General features: G+C 37.1%; 1 protein-coding gene across 8 annotated transcripts in view; it reads left to right on the top strand.

Moving 5' to 3' along the window:
• Window positions 1–17,995, top strand: part of MYO16 (myosin XVI) — a 513,348-nt gene that overhangs the window by 402,179 nt on the left and 93,174 nt on the right. For all 8 annotated transcript variants that reach the window (XM_039866287.1, XM_039866291.1, XM_039866293.1 and 5 more), the window contains one exon: window positions 13,082–13,184. In XM_039866287.1, coding sequence (XP_039722221.1) covers window positions 13,082–13,184 — 103 coding nt within the window. The remainder of the gene's footprint in view (window positions 1–13,081; window positions 13,185–17,995) is intronic.

Below are 17,995 nucleotides of genomic sequence, written 5' to 3'. Positions count from 1 at the left end.
ATAATATAGATCTATGGTCATCTGCAGGATACATCTTTGTATAGCAACACATATATTACACGTTACATATAAACATAGGTTTAAAGTTGATCCAATTTGTCATTTTCACTGAAGCTGATCTACTCAGCAGTCCTGGTTTTTTGATGGTTTATAAATGGTTTTAAAAATCAGCTACAGCCTTTTTTTTTAATGTCACCCAGTCTGAAAGTATAGAAGGCACATCTGAAGAAAAATGGGTACTTTACTTTTTAAACAATCCAGGTGAATAAGAGTGAAACAGTGCTATTAGGTAACAATTGGCGGGGCACAGCAACCTGGAGAAGAAAAGACAACGCTGACCACATCTATTCTCTTTGCTTGAGACTGATGGTTCTAATAACCAACACCTCTTCACTGCTATAGAAAGGATCATGAAGAAACCTGACAATGACTTTGACCTCAGAGATGTTGACCAGGTGCCAGTCAGACAAAAATGGCCCATGCCCCTTAATATAAGTCAAAAATGAAAATTAAAAATGAATGGCTATGAATTTCTGTGCTTTTACTTGATGGCTAATATGCTATGTGATGGTACAATCATTAGTTTTTATATGTTTTTGTGAGGGGATGGTCACCAGCAAAATAATTTTCTTTGAGTTATTATTAAAATATTAAATAATCTTATTTGATTATCTTTGCTTTATAAAGAAATATACTTATATATCAACATCATAGATTGAATTATATCAGTATATAAAATAATTAAATAATTGTTAAAAATTTGTTTTCTCTCATCTCCTCTCATTTCTCCTATTTTCTCTTCCTTTATCTCACTCAACGAGAGCTCGTTGAATGTTTTCAACACACTGCATACTGCAGGGTACTTTAAGGATTAAATTTATGGAATATATAGAATATTCTCTGCCTCAGAAGATAGGGAAAATGAAAAGTGGCAGTATGAGGATACAGACAGTATTTAGACCAAGCAATGTAGGTTTCCAGGAAAGGGGTTCGTAAGATTTCCTGGAGTAGATGACATTGAGCTGAGGCTTTAAGACCACTTAGAATTAGCCAGAAAAGAAATCAAAGAATGATCGTCCACACACGTATGTACAGAAGCATAACAGTGAGGGAGAATGGTGAGTCCAGTAAATTTCAAAATGGCAAGAGTGTATAATGTTAATGGCCGAGAAGTATATAACTAGGAAAAGACAAGTCAAGGACTGTATCATGAAGGATCTATAGTCCGTGAAAGACTGGTACTATATACGGAAGATGGGGAGTCCCTGAAGGATGTTAAGCAAAACTGTGTGAAAAATTAACTACATAGGGCAAGTCAGGTATATTTAGAAGACTATTGATTACAGTAATCAAGAAATATGTGGTTGAGGCTTTATGGAGAGACCTTGATTGAGATAAAAAAAAAAAGAAGAAGAACATAATCTTTAAAGATGTTAGGACATAAAATGATCAAAGCATGATATTGAACCAGTTTTCACAGACTCCCAGGTTTCCAGGTAGGGAGGTAGACAGACAGTAGATCCCATGGAACAGGACCAAATGGGAAAGTATGGGGTGGCGGTGGGGGCGGGGTTGGTTTAGGGGTAGGGGATGGGCATAGAGTAGAATGTGTCAGTCTAGAGGAATGCTTGGAAGATCCAAATTGTGCTGTCCAGGAGGCAGTTCAGCATATTGGTGTAAAGTTCAGGAAAGTGATTATTGTGTTTTACATACAAAAATTTTAAAAATATATATAAGCTAATAATTTTATAACTGATAGTTATAACTTTGATGTGTTTGAGATTGCTCAGGAAAGAAACTCCAGGAAAGCCAAGCAGGAAATGCTGAAAAGTACATAGTAGAAGGTTGAAGGAAATTATGTCTCTAAAGGAGAAATTTTGAGACAGGTGACAGGGTAACATAAAGAATGAGATGGAAACCAGGGAGACGACTATTTCAATGGTTTCGTGTGTTACAGAAAAAGATCAGGTTATATGAAAACGGAAAAGTATAGTAGGAAGAAAAAGCCACAAAATACAGTTATTGGATTTGACATTTAAAATGTTAACTATCTGACATATGATGTTTTGATAAAGTGGTGTGCACAAAAATAGAAACTGGATTTCAGAGGTTGGAGAGTATGTTGGGATGAAGAAGTAAAATGGATTTGATTATTGCTAGAATGCTAATCCATCTTTGCTAATTCTCTATTACCATACCATATTGTGGTTAAGTATAATTTTTGAAAAAGTAAAAGTGTGATGGTCATACAAATATATGTCGAATACATATCAAAAATTTTATTCAGCTCTTTATGTAAAGAAGAAATTAATAATATGTTAAAGACAGTTGAAATGAAAATTTGATTTACAGAGATTTAGATTCTCTGACAAAAATTATTTTGTATTGCCAAGACAAATGTTGTTTGTGTTGCTTTGAACAGGAATTATTTCCATTGTTATCAGTTTTCTACAGCTTAAGTTCTATCCCTATAGAGCTGCAACATAGCTTAGTCAAAAGCAAAGATCACACCTCTATAGAATTATGAAATTCTCAAGGATTTATTAAAAAATGTCCAGCATTATTCAGAGGACACCCAAATGCAAGACGATGTCTTATTTACTACTATTTTCTGTACCGAAGTGTTGTACATGTGTTAATCTTAATGAATAATTATCAAAGTAATGTAAGAAGTAGAAATGGTAGGGACCAGAACATATTAGTGTGTCTTATGTCAAAGGTGTGTGGCATATTAATGGACAGTAAAAGACAGAGCACTTTGTGTGTTATCATTCCTTTAGGATTCTAGTTAATGCTAATTTTAATCATGCTTTACTTCGAGTTAAAATTTTCATTAGAAATACTAGTATCTAGCTAGCAGTGAGTGATAATATACTTAAATTTTCAAAATATCGCCAATATCATGCATCTTTTAGCATTTGGACCTATCCAGCCAATGTTTTCAACTAGTAGAAATACATAATAAATATTTATCCTAACTTAGGTGCACATGTTATTTTCACTCAAAATATAAATGTACTGGATTCTAATTATTAATGTTAATTATCTCTCAGTATTATAAAAGCATTACTGTTCTAATGTTCAGAAGTAGCATATTTGTACTTAGTGTCTCATTGAAGAGAAATAGAAATTCCATTCTTTATATTAAATTTACCATTTTGATCATCTTTTTATAAATGTGCATGTTTCTTGTGTTTCTTGGCTCAAGATGATATAACTCAGTCAGGTGATGTTAGAATTAACTACTGCTCATGTTTAATGACTCACCATATGAATAACCATTTTAGCTCCAAGTATTGGTTGACTGCAGTTTAAAATTAATATTTTCCATGTGGTATATAGCATATACCACAACTTTAAAAATGAAGAAAATCCTGCCATTTGCCAACCACGTGGATGGACCTGGAGGACATTGTACCAAGTGAATTAAGCCAGACACAGAAAGACAAATACTATATGATCTCATTTATATGTGGAATCTAAAATAGTCAAACTCCTAGAAGTAGAGAATTGGATAGTGGTTACCAGGGGCAGAGGGAGGGAGAAGGGGGCATAAAGTTTCAGTTCTAAAAGATGAGTACGACCTACTGTACAGCGTGGTGCCTAGCGTTAACAAAACTGTGTTGTAATTTTAAATTTTTGTTAAAAGGGTTGATCTTATCTTTTTAAAAAAGAATAAATAAAAATGAGGGTGGGATGTAACTTTTGGAGGTGATGGATATGTTTATGGCATTGATTGTGGTGATGTTTTCACAGATGTATACTTATTTCCAGACTCATCCAGTTGAATATATTAAGTATGTCCAGTTTTTTATTTGTCGATCATACCTCAATAAAGTGTTTTTTTAAATAATAAATTCCAAAATTAACAAACATAATTCAGTTCAGATACCAAACCCTAAGTCTTGATTCAACCATCCTCATAGATTTTTTCAAAAGTAGATGTCCCAAAGGAAGTTTCATTCCTGATGAAATAGTGTGATCTAGTTTCAGGGCCAGACAGTTCCTTTGGAGATTGTACTTCATTCTTCTTCATCATTTGCTAACCGACTGTAATGACAGTGATATTATGAACAACAGATTCGTGTTACTAACTCAATTCAATATTTGAAATAGGCATAAACTTGCCGTATTAATAAAATAACTGACATTAGCTGCCAACCTCCATAAAATTTTTAGCCATTTCCAAGGAGGATTGCCTTCTCTGTTTAGTAGGGAGAGAAAACACTGGAATAACAATCTCCAACAAATAAATTGACCTGCCTTGGTTTCCTGTCTGTACTCAAAGAACGAAGGTCACACTGACCCCGGTGAATATTTGGTTAAGGAGCAAATTGCTTTAGGAATGGGATAATTTTACTTAAACCATATAACTTAAAGAGATCTCTTATTTAGGCTTCAACAACAAATGAACAGCTGTTCTTTTTAGTGTAACTAAACAAGCTGTTCTTGTACCTGATAAAATACAGATTATGGCTCAACCAGTAAATTCTACAAAGTGTGGATGAAAGCACATCGGTCTGAAAGTACGCACTGATTGTGCTCAGCATCCTCCTGGGTGTGTGTAATGAGATCAGAAAGCAGCAAGATTGGTTCCTTTGGTTGCAATCATGATTTCAGCTGAGTCACATTTTCAGTCCCCCAAGAGGGCACAGTTTTAAATGTCTCCTATGGTAGATGGCTCTGGAGTGTTATGCATGCACGGATGGGGTTTCTGTGTAGAAAAATATCCTTGGGCTGTATTAAAAGCAAGTACAAACCTGGCTAAAATAAATGTTTCACACTGCAAAGGCTGCTCAGGAAATGAAACCTAGTAAATATTTTATGCTGGGACATTTCAACTTAGTGTTTTACTTTTATCCATTTATTGAGTAAATAGAATGTTGTTACATTGCACAATTAAAATGAAATGGTGGAACTGGCTTTAAGTAAGAGAACTTGAGAAGATTGTCATATAAATTCTTAGCAGATGCTCTGAATTCATTTTTTATCTGCAGAGTGGTACTGGCTAATCCCAGGAGCTGAGGTATAATTTAGTGTTCTTTTTTATTATTCAACTCTCATGTTGCCTGGGAGGAGAGAGGCCCCCTGGCTTAGTGACATAAAGTATATGAATGAATGAATGTCATAAGATTAAGGCTGCATCTCCAGGGGATCTGCCATGATCTTGTCATCAGCTTTGGAAGGAGATGTTTTTAAGGAAGTGGCTGTGGTGGAAGTGGACATATGTCTATTGTGGTCCTTCACACCCATCACCTTTAGTATGCTAGATTCGGCTAGTTAGAATTCACACGAAATGAGAGCTACAATATCATCTTGGGAATTTTCCTCTATGTAAGCTTTATTCTCTTTGAGATTCTTAAGAGTTAATGGCTATGATGGCATTAAAATGATAACATGATGTTGTTATTAAAATAGTAGTAACAAAAACAACCACTATCATAATGAGGGGAAGAGACAGAGAGAGACAGAGAGAGAGAGAGAGAATAATCTTGATTTAGAAGACTTGGAATTTAGGGGAATAGCATGGAGTCTTGCTCTTTACATTTCCTGTCGTATTAATATTCCTCATTCTGTATGACGGTTACCTTTATTCTTCTAAGCACAAAAATAAAAGGGAAGTCGTGTTAGACTTGAAATTCTACAGCTTGGATTAAGATCCCAGCTCTGCTATAAACTAACTCTTTGAAGTTATCACATCATATAACTGCTTTAAATGCCATTCTGGGGTTGTTGTGAGAATTCAGTGACGATACGGAGTAACCTATCGTCATACCTGGAATTTATAGGCACTTTATAAATCTTCCTTGGTTTTCCTCCCTCCCTTTATTCTTTTCTCCCTTCCTTGTTTCCTCTCTCTCACCCTCCCTTATATCTTCCCTGGTCTATTTTCAACTCTAGAGAATTACATGTAGAAGTTAGGGACATCCCTAACCATGCCAGCTACCCAGCCCCCGAAAGAACAGGTTGTGGGGTGATGTCAAAGGGACAGCTTTTCTGCACTGCCCTCCCTGCCCTTCCCAAGGATTCCACTCCTAGGGGGCTCCTAACCGGGAAGAACATGGGGATGGGAAGTGCCACTATGTCTTCAAATGGCATACCCAAGTTTCTAAAGAGGACAGCAGCCTCTACACCATAATTTAGAAAGAGAAATCAGTTTTAACCAGTGGCATAAGAAGTAGGCCTGAAATTGTCTAATAAAAATGTAAAGACTTCTTTTTCGCTTAGTAGAGTTGAATGTGGATCCTGATAAACACTGATGAGTTTAATGTTGATCCCAATAAATGTAAAAATAAACTCAAGACCAAATTCCAGGCCTGAACAATCCAGAAAGCCCAAAAGTCATTGCAAAATATAGTTTATGTCTCTTTCCGGTCCTTCCTATAAACATACGGGAAGAGGTAGGTCATGGGTACTGAAGAGGGGAGACGGGAACGTGCAAAGAAATGTGGAAAGTTTGGAAGTGGTTTGATTGGCCTGACGCAGAGGACCTATTGGAAAATGGTAGAAGATGTGATAGGATGAGCGGATACACATGATAAAAGCTCCATGTGGTACACTGAGCGGTGCGGGTTTCATTCTGCAGTGGGGACATGGAAAGGTGGTACGGTAGACAACCCACTCAGAACAGACAGTTCAGAGGGTGAAAGCCTGGACAAAACCTAAAATGACAGGTGGGATTTTTAAACCCTAAGAGTTGTGGGAAGAAGAGAAAGAATGCGCACACTTAGAGAACATGGAAGATTTTGGTGTGAACTAGACAATTTTTGACAGCTTTATCTCTTTGCTTTCCCATCTTTCTCTTTAAACGAAAAAGTATTCCTCTTTCATTGAAAAGCACTTCTGCAAGTCCTCTCTCTTTGTGTCTCATTTTTCTTTCATATATTCCCCTCCCTTCCACGTTGGAATAAATTTTATTTCTCTCTCAAGCCCATTTGTGCTCTTTTTTCTTCATATTTCTCACTATTTTCATGATATATGTCAGTGCTGTTGCTAGGCAGCCGTTACGCTCAACCCACCACTCAGCATTCTGAATGCTGGAAATTAGCCCCAAGCAGCTAGAAAATCACTCTTCCGCACCTGCGCTGTGTTTACTATGAGAGTATGAATATGAGGAGTAAAATGAACAACCCAGGCAAGTTCATAGAACCAGTGAAATGCGTCCCTATTCAAACATAGCCAGACAGCTACGTTTGTGGCATACATACCAGGTAGAGACACCACTCAGTGCTCTGTGGGAAAAGATGAAGGAAATGGTTATAGAAGAAACTGCATCCCTGTCCCATCAGAGCTGGAAATGAATGAACCAAATAATCTGGAGTAAAGTGTAAATATACAAAAATAAGCATGATTAGAATGCAGACTTTGTATATTTCTACAAATATTGCTTATAAGCTTTGTTCTTTCTTCCTTGCCACTGAAACACAAAACACCCCCAAAATGTTAGTTGATTGTTTCATCCTCATGCTGTTGACCTTCACTTTTATTTATGTCTGGAACCACCAGAGCCCAGCACTCATGTTTCTCCTCCATCTGCTGATGTCTTGATGCCATAGTAATCTGGTTTCTTCTGAGTTTCTGACATTGCTCTTGATTGACCAGTCACCAAATCCAGCAGCCCCTTTTCTGTACTGACACACATTAACCTCTCTGCAACATCTAGTGCTGCTGACTACATTTCAAACTCTGCTTTCCTTTAGCTGCTCTGAAATTGTGCAGGCCCATTCCTGCCTTTCTCTCCTGTTCCTTCCTCCTTGCCCTGCCCTCATGGGCTGTCTTTCTCTTTCTCTCCTGCAACATTTCATTTTCCTCTGTCTATGGATTATCCAGTTCATCCTTAGGGATGAAGAGGTTAATGCTTCTCCCCAAACATTATTTTGTTGTTCCCAACTAAATAGTTAACATATGTCAACAATAAGAAAGTTTTACAAGGTCTTGAAATAAAAAAAAAATCCTTTCTGTTATATAGTTTTGGCCAAAAGTCATGTTTTATGTTGAGCATATGCAGTGAAAATGGGGCATTGCTTTACACACTTTAGTAACCTATACATCATTCTTTGGCAGAGTATTCTACTCATAATAGGTGCTCAATAAATATTTGTCGAATAGAATTGAATTTCAAAGGATTTAAGGACTGAAACGTTCAGAGGAGAAACTGACCCAGTTGAGGAACTAAATCGGGTTCGGGGTGTTGGCTGACATTTGGTACCTACCTCCCTGTTCTGCTTGAATGCCTCCTTTTCCCTTCTGTTTACACAGCATTCATCCGGGGAATTCACTGCTCTCCATCTTAGTAAACATCAACTCAATCCTTCAATCTCTGAGTTCAAAAAACTTTAGCTTCATCGTCTCTCTCCTTCACATCCACGTCAACCCATCGGGAAATCCTATTAGGTCTGCCTCCAACTACGACAGAGTTCAGCCAGTCCCTACCACTTTTGTTACTTTCATCCTGGGCTGTGGGAAGAGCCTGCAGATAGTCTGCCTAGCTCTCTGCTTGCTCCACTGCTGCCCACTCTCAGCCTAGCAGCTTCAGTGATCTTTTAATGTCAAGTGCTGGGGCTCGTCTGCTCAAACCCTTGTTCCCCACCACTCTCAGAGTCAAAGCCCAAGTCCTTAGAGTCATTTGCATGATTCCCATCCTTTCTGTGCTTACCTTTGTGAACTCTTCTCCACATTTCCTCTCCCCCGCTCTGCCCCAGCTACACCCAGCTTCTTGATATTCCCCTAACTGGCAGGTGCTACTCCATCCAGGGCTTCAGGACCTGCTATATCCTCAGCGTGGCTGTTACCCAGAGAGCTACTGCTTCCTTCCTCATCCTTAGATGTTTTTGCACAGTGAAACTTTTTCTGCTTTATTTTCTTTCTCTCTTTCACTTTATCTGACATCTTTCCTCATTTATATTTCTATTCTCTCTGTCTCCATCAGAGAATATAAGTATTCTTGTCTATTCTGTTCCCTGCTGCAAGCTCAGTACATTCCCAGTATAATCTTGGTTGGTTGATTGAGCCCCAATGAATGAGTCACAGGACCCCAATTCTAGACATGGAACTAGATCCCAATCTTTCTCCTCATTCCAAGTCAGGATGAGACAAGAGTAAATTAGCTAGAAGAGTTAATATTTATTTCTCAGTCAGTGGTTTATCTCAGACGCAGAGCAGGTGTCAGCCTGAATACAGGAATCTTCAATGGATTGAAGTGACCTCATTTTGATCACTGCCCCACTGGGGGGAGTGGGAAATGAGAGCTGAGAAGTCCCATCTCTGGCCACACTTGTGCTCAAGCCCCATGTAGTGTTGCATGTTCATTATAACCATTAGGCCTCAGATCGAAGTCTCTGTGAGATCATGTTTTAGCACAGTGATAGACCAGCGACACCACCTAGATGACAGTCTCATTCCAAAAGACAAGTTGTTTTTAATTACACTAAGAGTACCTTACCCTGCCTAAAGTGACATCTTTGTCTTTTCAGTTGAAATGTCAGAATTATACCATTTTAGGTGTCAAAAGAACAATATAAAATAAGAAAAAAGGCACCAAGTGTAAGAATTTTGTTCTGACTTCTTAATACTGTATTCAGATACTTGAATTATGTCAATTCAATTCTCGGCGATAATTAACAAAGTTCCAGAATGAGATAATTATAGGAGTATAAAAAGATAATTTGAATGATTTCATTTCATTGTATAACTCTAGTTAAATGGTAGAAATGCATTGATTTTCCTGAGGACTTGAATGAGTCTGTATTTCATTATGTGTTCTAGTTTACTGTTATGGAAGAGGCCCAGTCACCCAGAGGTCAGAGAGCCACAAATTCTTATCTGTGCATGTCCTGTGTACTGATGACTACTGTTGGGTTTTACCTTTTCAGTCTTTCATGCTCGATCTCTTCCTTTTCCATTCCAGAACTAACAGCTGGGGGCTTGTTAGTTTCTGCCTACACCGTAGCAATGGTGATGGAGAGATTGCCTCTAGAATCAGATTGCCCTGTGTTCAATTTCTAGCTCAGCCACGTTTACCATCTGTGTAAGCATGCTCAGGGTGTCTGAACAAAGAACCATAAGCTATGTGGCATAAAGAACAGAAACTTCTTCCCTCACAGTTCTAGAGGCCGGTAGTCCCAAATCAATATGTTAGCAGGGCCATGCCCCTTTGTATAGAATCCTTCCTTGCCTCTTCTAGCTTCTTATGGTAACCTAAATCTATGGTGTCCTTGCCTTGCAGCCGCATAACTCCAATCTCTGCCTCTGTTGTCACATGTCATTTTCCTCTTCCTATAAGTACACCAGTCATACTGGATAAGAGCCTACCCTTAACGACTTCATCTTAACTTGATTATATCTGCAAAGACCGAAATTCCCAATAAGATCACATTTACTTATCTTTCGGGGGGACTCAGTTCAACCCACATACCATCTGTGTGAACTTGAGCAAATGACTTAATTTCTGTGATCATCAGCTTTCTCATTATCAAAAGATTATCATATAGACTTTCTACAGCTGTGAGAAGTATGTGAAATGACATATGAAAAGCCCCTTGTACTCCTTCAGTGCTTAAAAAATGTTACTTCCCACCCCCAGCCCGACGTCTAGGCCTCTCATCATTTATTTGTACTTGCTCCTTACAAAAGCTATCTAGCAGACACCATGCCCTAAGGAAGCTCACATACTTTGAGGACAGACCAGAGTTAAACTAGTGTTTATAATACAATGTAGAATTTATGTTGCATCCCGGGAAACACACACATGCAGCAATGAGAGAGGGGAGAGTTACTAAGTGGCTTGCCAAGGGCCTCATAGCACATTTGCCACGCAGTTGCAACGTGAAGCTGTGTTTAGATCCCCAATCCTGTTTCATTCCTGTTCTAACACATTATACAATTATATCCTGTGTCACCTTTGCACCACTTAAACATCATAAAACAAAATTCGTGTTTGCTCATTGATGTACTGATATTGGGGATGCCTATAAACTTGTAGGCGTCCGCCCCACTGCACACTTTCCTTCCAGTTCCCAATCCTCCACACACACGTATTTCATTAGACCCATTTACTCTGCTCTGCCCTATCCTTGAAATACATTTTTTCTTTTGCAGCAGTCACAATATGGCCAGTTAAAAAAAGATACCAACTTTAGTGCCTGCTGGGTAGGAAATCACATTCTTGCCTCTTATTAAATGATAAAAAAAAAAAAAATCACTGAATACTTCTGTCATCCACAGATCATTTCAATCCATTCAGTGTGATCAAAATGATGAGTGCCTCTGGCACTATGATTTCATGTTCAGTCTCTGTTACTTGCTATTTTTACACTCTCTTGTACCCTGAGTTTAACACATAAGCAAAAATCTATACACGAGAAAGAAGAGTTGTTGCGATGTTGATGTATTTGTTTTGTCTGACTCATGTTTAGGAAGATTCTGACAATTCTCAATCTAAGACAAACAATATACAGTTTGTCTCTGACTTATTGTGGTCTGACTTATAATTGTTTGACTTTATGATGGTGCCAAAGCAACACACGTTAAGTAGAAACTGACTTCAGAATTTGAATTTTGATCTTGTCCCAGGCTATCAATAGGCCTGATACTTCTCGTGATGCTGGGCAAGCCACAGCTCCCAGTCAGCCACATGATGGCAAGGGTAGACAATCTAAACTCTACAATGTATTCTTTGTATTTGATGACTTTGCCCAGCTGTAGGCTAATGTAAGTGTTCTGAGCATATTTAAGGTAGGCTAGGTTAAGCTATGACATTTCGCAGGTTAGGTGTATTAAATGAATGTTCAATTTAAGGCATTTTCAATTTTCTATGGGATTTATTGGAACACACCTTATTGTAGGTTGAGGAGCATCTATACTGAATTTTCAGTGACAATGCTAAGACCATAAGAAAGGAAATAAATGTCTACTACCCAAAAGGTGAAATAGGTATGTTTTCTCAGTCTTTGTTACATGCCAGACCCATAGTTGCTGCGGCACTGCCCCACATGCTGTACACCTGATTTCTCTACAGCACCGGCAGAAATAAAGAAATGCATGTAAATTCGATGTGGCTGTCAGTGGGACATGTCCAGTGTCCCAAGGAAGGACAGTAAATAAAAATGTGCAGGCAATGTACTTCCTTCCTTAGTTGCCTTACAGAAACAAAAAAAAAAACTCAATTTTAGAAGGTGCTGAATTAGCTGCAGCAAACTTTAGATGAAATACCAAGATATTCTACAGAAAACTTAGGTGATTTAACTTTTGGTATTAAGTTACCAGAGCAGCCCAACATGAGAATCATAAACACAATTGAACTGGATGCAGTTGCACAGATCTCTGCTCGGTTCTTCTGTATCTCTCCCCACCCCCTCCTCCTACTGCAGCTTTACTCATATGCTAGGTTCAATACCTTAAGCGCAAAGGGAAATTTTGCATAGACTTTTCAAATGAGTGATGTAATTTTGAAAGTTTTTTTTTTTTTTATCTGTAGAAAACTATATTGCCATGAATTTCAGCTAGGAAATGAAAGATAATAATTTGAAGGAATTTTGCAAAATAAAATAAAACATCTCTCTAAAAGATTTAAAATACTCATTTATGTAATATATGGGGAGGAAGCTACTCGCCTCTCACTTAAATAAGAATTTTGGATGTTTTGATATTTCTTTATTATTGATTCTAACTACATCTAGATTCACTCTCAAATGGGAATAAAGAATGCTGGAATTTCTTAAAATGTATATTTTTTAAGAGCACTCTAAATGTTTAAATGAAAACTAATAGATTAATTTTTTTCTCTTCTAAGTTTCTTTTGATAAATGGTTTGCATCACTCCATGATAGTGTTAAAGGATTAAAAAACATATTTGACTCGTACACATATTTGACTCTTTTTAAAAAATCATTTTTCATATAAAAGATAAATGTTATTTCAGTTGCCTGTTAAATACATCGTGGATGGAATATTTAGGGACTCGTGAAATAAAGTAAGAATGGGGAAAATTTTAAGAAAGAGTGTAACAAAGACGACTCTGTTGAATATAATCATTTGCTTGACGAATTCAGTCATCATTCTGTGTCCCTGCTGCTTTACACAGGTATAAGCCGTTGGTGGATATGCTCCCCGGTGAGAAGAAGAAACTGTCTGCTGAGGAGAGATGTCGATTTGTTCTCCAGCAGTGTAAATTACAAGGCTGGCAGGTTAGTGACCTACAAGCTACTAACATACCAGTTTAGGTTTTTAAATAAGTGAGCTGAGTCATTGTGGGGAGCCACCAGAGTCTCACTGGCAAAAACAAATTGCCTTGATGTGTTTGGCAAGACGAGACACTAAGTGTATTCCCTGGAAACACATCAGTCTTTCTGATTTCCCGGTTTCAGCAGCACACAGCAAACACTGAGGGAAGCCAAGAAGCTCTTTTTCCTGTACTGACAAGAAGTTCGTGAAGCCACGCTCAATTTGCCCACGTCGCAGATTCAAACGTTGTCAGTTAAGCTTTTTGAAGTACCGTAAGGCAGTAGAAGCCAGAGAAACCAAACTGCAGGGACAGAACGCTGGTTTCGCTGGCTCCTAGCTGATATCTTACAAGAGTCCTTTAGACCCAGACTTCCCAGGCTCGTCAAGTTCTGTTGAGGCTCCTTTTCTTTCTGTTTCTCTGCCCTGTTTCTCATTTACCACACACCAAAGATGTCACTGTCCTTTCACCCTCATTTAATGGCAAAAATCTTCATAATTGGAAACATTTAATTATGGCCAGTGATCTTTTTGGTTGGCAGAATCCAGGGGCCTCCTGGATGGATAGTTGGACTTCCAAAAGGAGGAAGTAATGAGACAGAATAACACAGGAAGTACTCCCCAGAAACAGTAAGGCGCAGTCCTGAATTTTGTTTAATACCTTAAATAACGTCAGTATGCCATTTATGACCAGTGTTAGGAAAAGGAGATTTAAAAAGTAAAAAGAATTGAGAAGGTAATATTGGAGGAATAATGGGAAACAGAACAAAGTTTGAGCCACCAGGAATTACTGGAAGTTTCTAGCTAAACACCACTAAGAGTGTTTAAGTGGTAAAGTACGTGGTGGCTAATGGCTTTGGCAAAACGTAACCATTGGTGGAAAACAGATATATATCTCATTTTCAAAAATGATAAGGAGATTGTCTACAAGTGAAAATGGATGATAGTTGATGAGACCAAAAACAAGGTATGTATGTACTTCAGAAATGACTTGAACAGAAGGTTCAGCATTGCCGAATGTGTCTGAAAGTGTCCCAGTCTAGACAAACAGGCTGAGAATAATGGCTTGACACTAGCATACTCATTGCTCTATGACAAAGAACTAAGAACGTAGACTTTTAGCATTGATGAGTAATGGTTTAATTGTCTATGCCACCCAATCTTTTTCTATATATTTTTCCCCTTTCTTTTTTTTAAACTAATAATGGAGTTGAACTTTAAATAACAGTTTGAAGGAGGAAGCTTACACACTCTGTAGTAGTCATGGATGCACATCCATGCCAAAAGATTGAATAAAAAAAGGAGGAAGAAGGAACTACTAACACAGAATGATGTCAACCAATCACTCGGAAGTCAATGATGTAAGATGTGGGAGACACATGCAGAATTATTTATCAAGCTTGTAGATAACTTAAGTCATTTCAACTGAATCATTACTGGAATTTTTAAGTAAGTATTTGGATAGTAGTGGTTCATGAATAAGTATCACTAATATTTTCTTGTTATATTTTTTCTGTTAAAGAATACTCATGGATAAGACTTTTTAAATAAATTAATGTTGAAAAAGAAGCTTGTGTTGTAGATAAAAGGTGAGGGAGTCTGGAATAATTATTCCACTAAGAAAGAACTGGCAGCAACCACAACACCTGACTAGCCATCAGTTCTGGTACACTTGTGTAGTGTATGGGGTCAGATGTGCATGAGGACTGGAGGACAAACTGGTGCACGCTGGCAGCTATCATTCTTTCCACATTTCTGCATGTGCTAGGATACTTGAAATTGCAACTGGGGATGATAGTAAATTGAGACACAGATTGGGACTTTGTAAAAGTGCATCAAAATAAAGAATAGGAGAGAGCCCCCATTTCATTGCACTACTTCATTTCCCCTCACTCTTGAAAAAAAAAAAGGAGCCAAAAATAACAAGACAAAAAAAAAAGAAAGAAAGAAATTTATTCATTCTCTGAACTTGTTTACTTATGTCGAACAGCGAAAGACTGCTTTTTTGAATAGTTAGAAAAGACTGCTTTCTTCAATCTCTCCAAAATGTAATGTTTCATGTACTTTACAAGACAAATCATTGACTTCACAGAACTAAAGCGTATTCACATTTCACATTTATACTAATCAGAAAGCAAAATAATTTTTTTATCATTTATTCTTGACTTGGAAAGTCAGACTCCTTAGTTTCAAAAGCAAAGCATTTGTTTGACATGTGTTGATAGCTTCAGGAAGAGTTACTCTCTCTCTCTTCTGAGTGGTTAATCAGGACAAAGATTAAATAGTAGCTGCTTAAAGCAACAGTTACATTCTAAGCGATGGTTGTTGTATCAGCAGCATGATTCCCAAATTGCTAAATTACAATGTACATTTCTATTAAGCAGTCAGTGTTCATTTTTTGGCTCTGAATGGTTAGAATGAATTAATAGATTTTCTTTTCCATAATTCTAAAAGTAATGTTAGAATTGACTGGAGTCACTTTTTCTGTGTGAACTTGTATTGAATATTAGCTAGAAATTCACTTTTCTTAACTATAACTATGGTCCTTTTATCATCATTCTGTTAGGTCTTAAAGATTTTATGAGATTTCTTCACTTCACCTTGACATTAATCAGACTCTATGCAATAAAGCCTCTGAGTATCAGTACAGGATTCTAAATACATAGTTCTCACATTTTTGTACATTGTAGCGATTGCATAAGTGGTGGTGAACACCAGCATTTCCTTTTTTCGGTGAGGTTATAGATATCTGACCTTCAGTGCTGGTGTGTTTTTTATTGATCCATGTGAGCTATTTATTCTTTACATAATTGTGGGTTTGGAGTCAGTATATGAGGCGATGGGGATTTTAATATTTCATAAAAGATGATTCTTCTAAAGAAAGTGGTAAAGCTATTCAGAATTTTTTGTTTTATTTGACTTAAGTCTAATAACAACTCTATGCAGGAAGAAGAAAGTAGGCAGGATGAACAGTAATAACCTCATTTTAAATATGAGGAAATAGAGCCTTAGAGATCAGCATACTGATCAAAATATTAGGCATAGTTAATATTTAGTTTCAGCGGAAAGGCCACTTTGCTGAGACGAACATCTAGGTCTTGCTATGCTCTGTTCTTTCCACTGCATTTAACTCGATCTATATCTTTTAATGTAACCATCTAAAGTCCTTTATTCAGATAACAGAACTTGAAAGGCATAGACTATACATCACAGTTTGAGCTTTGATCAAAGTCACTTATATATTCTTTTATTATTCTCAGCAGATTGCTTCTTGTAGTTAGACTCTTTTTTGTGTGTGTTTATAATTTACCCAGTAGATGAAGGAAAAACAAGCTGACTGCTTCCCGGATTCTGATCAGAATCTTTCTACCCAAACTGTCAGCCAAATGACCTTTAAATAGCGCAGCACTTTTGTACTCTATTTCCTAACTGCATCTCTGAAAGAAAAAGAGAAAAAGAAGAAGAAAAGGGAAAGGGAGAAAAGGGAGAGAAAGAAAAGGAAGAGAAGACAGAGAAGAAGAACTGGACTCAAGTGAAGAAGTGTTTGACTTTATACAGTGTTTAATATCTAGTCCCGAGAGCAGAGACCTAGGTGCTACTCAGGCTGTCCAAAGAAATTCTAGGGCTGGTAGACAATTCCTGGATGATGCCGGTTGAGATGCAAGTCAGGGTAATACTTGCTTCCAATTCACTACTTCAGCAAAGACAGTTTGAGAAGTCTTATTAAACCGTTCGGTAAATCCGTTTAGTTTGCTGCGTGCCAGTCTTTGCTCACTGCCATATAGCTTCTCCCACCTTCCTGCATCATTTGCTTCCTCTTCTGTTTTATTCTTATTCTTCAGATTGCACATCTTCTACAAAGTTGCTGTCTCTCTTCTACTAATATGTATGCTTCATCAGAAAGATTTGTATCAGTGCATATACTGCTGTGTCTCCAGCATAGGGGACAAAGAAAGATGCACAGTAGATGCTCAGTGCACATATGCTAGCCTAATAAATGAGTCTTTATCAATAATAACCTACAAAATCATACTATATATTTTATATGGATACATAGATATATAAGAATTTTTTAAATCTAGAATAATTCACAACAAAAACCTAACAATTATTTTGAGATTACAGCTGAATGAAATTTTAGCTTATATCAATGTTTAGATGATATATGTATTCATGCATTACTTCTGCAATTAAAAATGATTTTGAATATTTGTAACCACTGCATAAGTACAATTCAAGAATATTGTATAGGGTCAAATTATTTTAAGCATTTGTGAAGAAAATCGTAAATCACACTGACTGTGTTTTACTTTAAAGCCTTTTTGTTTTTAAGTAATATATAACCAATTGTATATTTTACACTATCAGCCCTTAACTTCTTAAAGGAATATTCATCCTTCTATACATGATTCTAACTAGTAACCACAAGTTTTTGAAAACTCCTTCATGTTACTATTATTCCCTTAACATATTCAGTATCACTGCTTTAACATAAGGTGGTGGTATTTTGCAGAAAATATAAGAAAAATTAGGATGCTGTGGTGCCTGGACAGGACTACTACTCGGTGGTGGTTTCTTGTTCATGTGTTCGATGAAATGACATATGTAAAAATTATGATGGACTAGTTAGAGCTTTGTCCTTATTTCAAAGCATAATTTAAGTAAGTTTTTCAAAGAAGAATGGAAGGTTCTTAAAATGATTTGAGTAGACTCTGCATGACTGACTTCCCTTACTGATTTCTGTCTCACTGGATATATCTTTCTTTATGAAACAAAG

The sequence above is a fragment of the Pteropus medius genome, unplaced genomic scaffold, assembly GCF_902729225.1.
Source record: "Pteropus medius unplaced genomic scaffold, Ma_sr-lr_union100, whole genome shotgun sequence".
Taxonomy (NCBI): domain Eukaryota; kingdom Metazoa; phylum Chordata; class Mammalia; order Chiroptera; family Pteropodidae; genus Pteropus; species Pteropus medius.
Note: the sequence above shows the minus strand (reverse complement) of the source record. Positions and strands in the feature narration are given on the sequence as shown.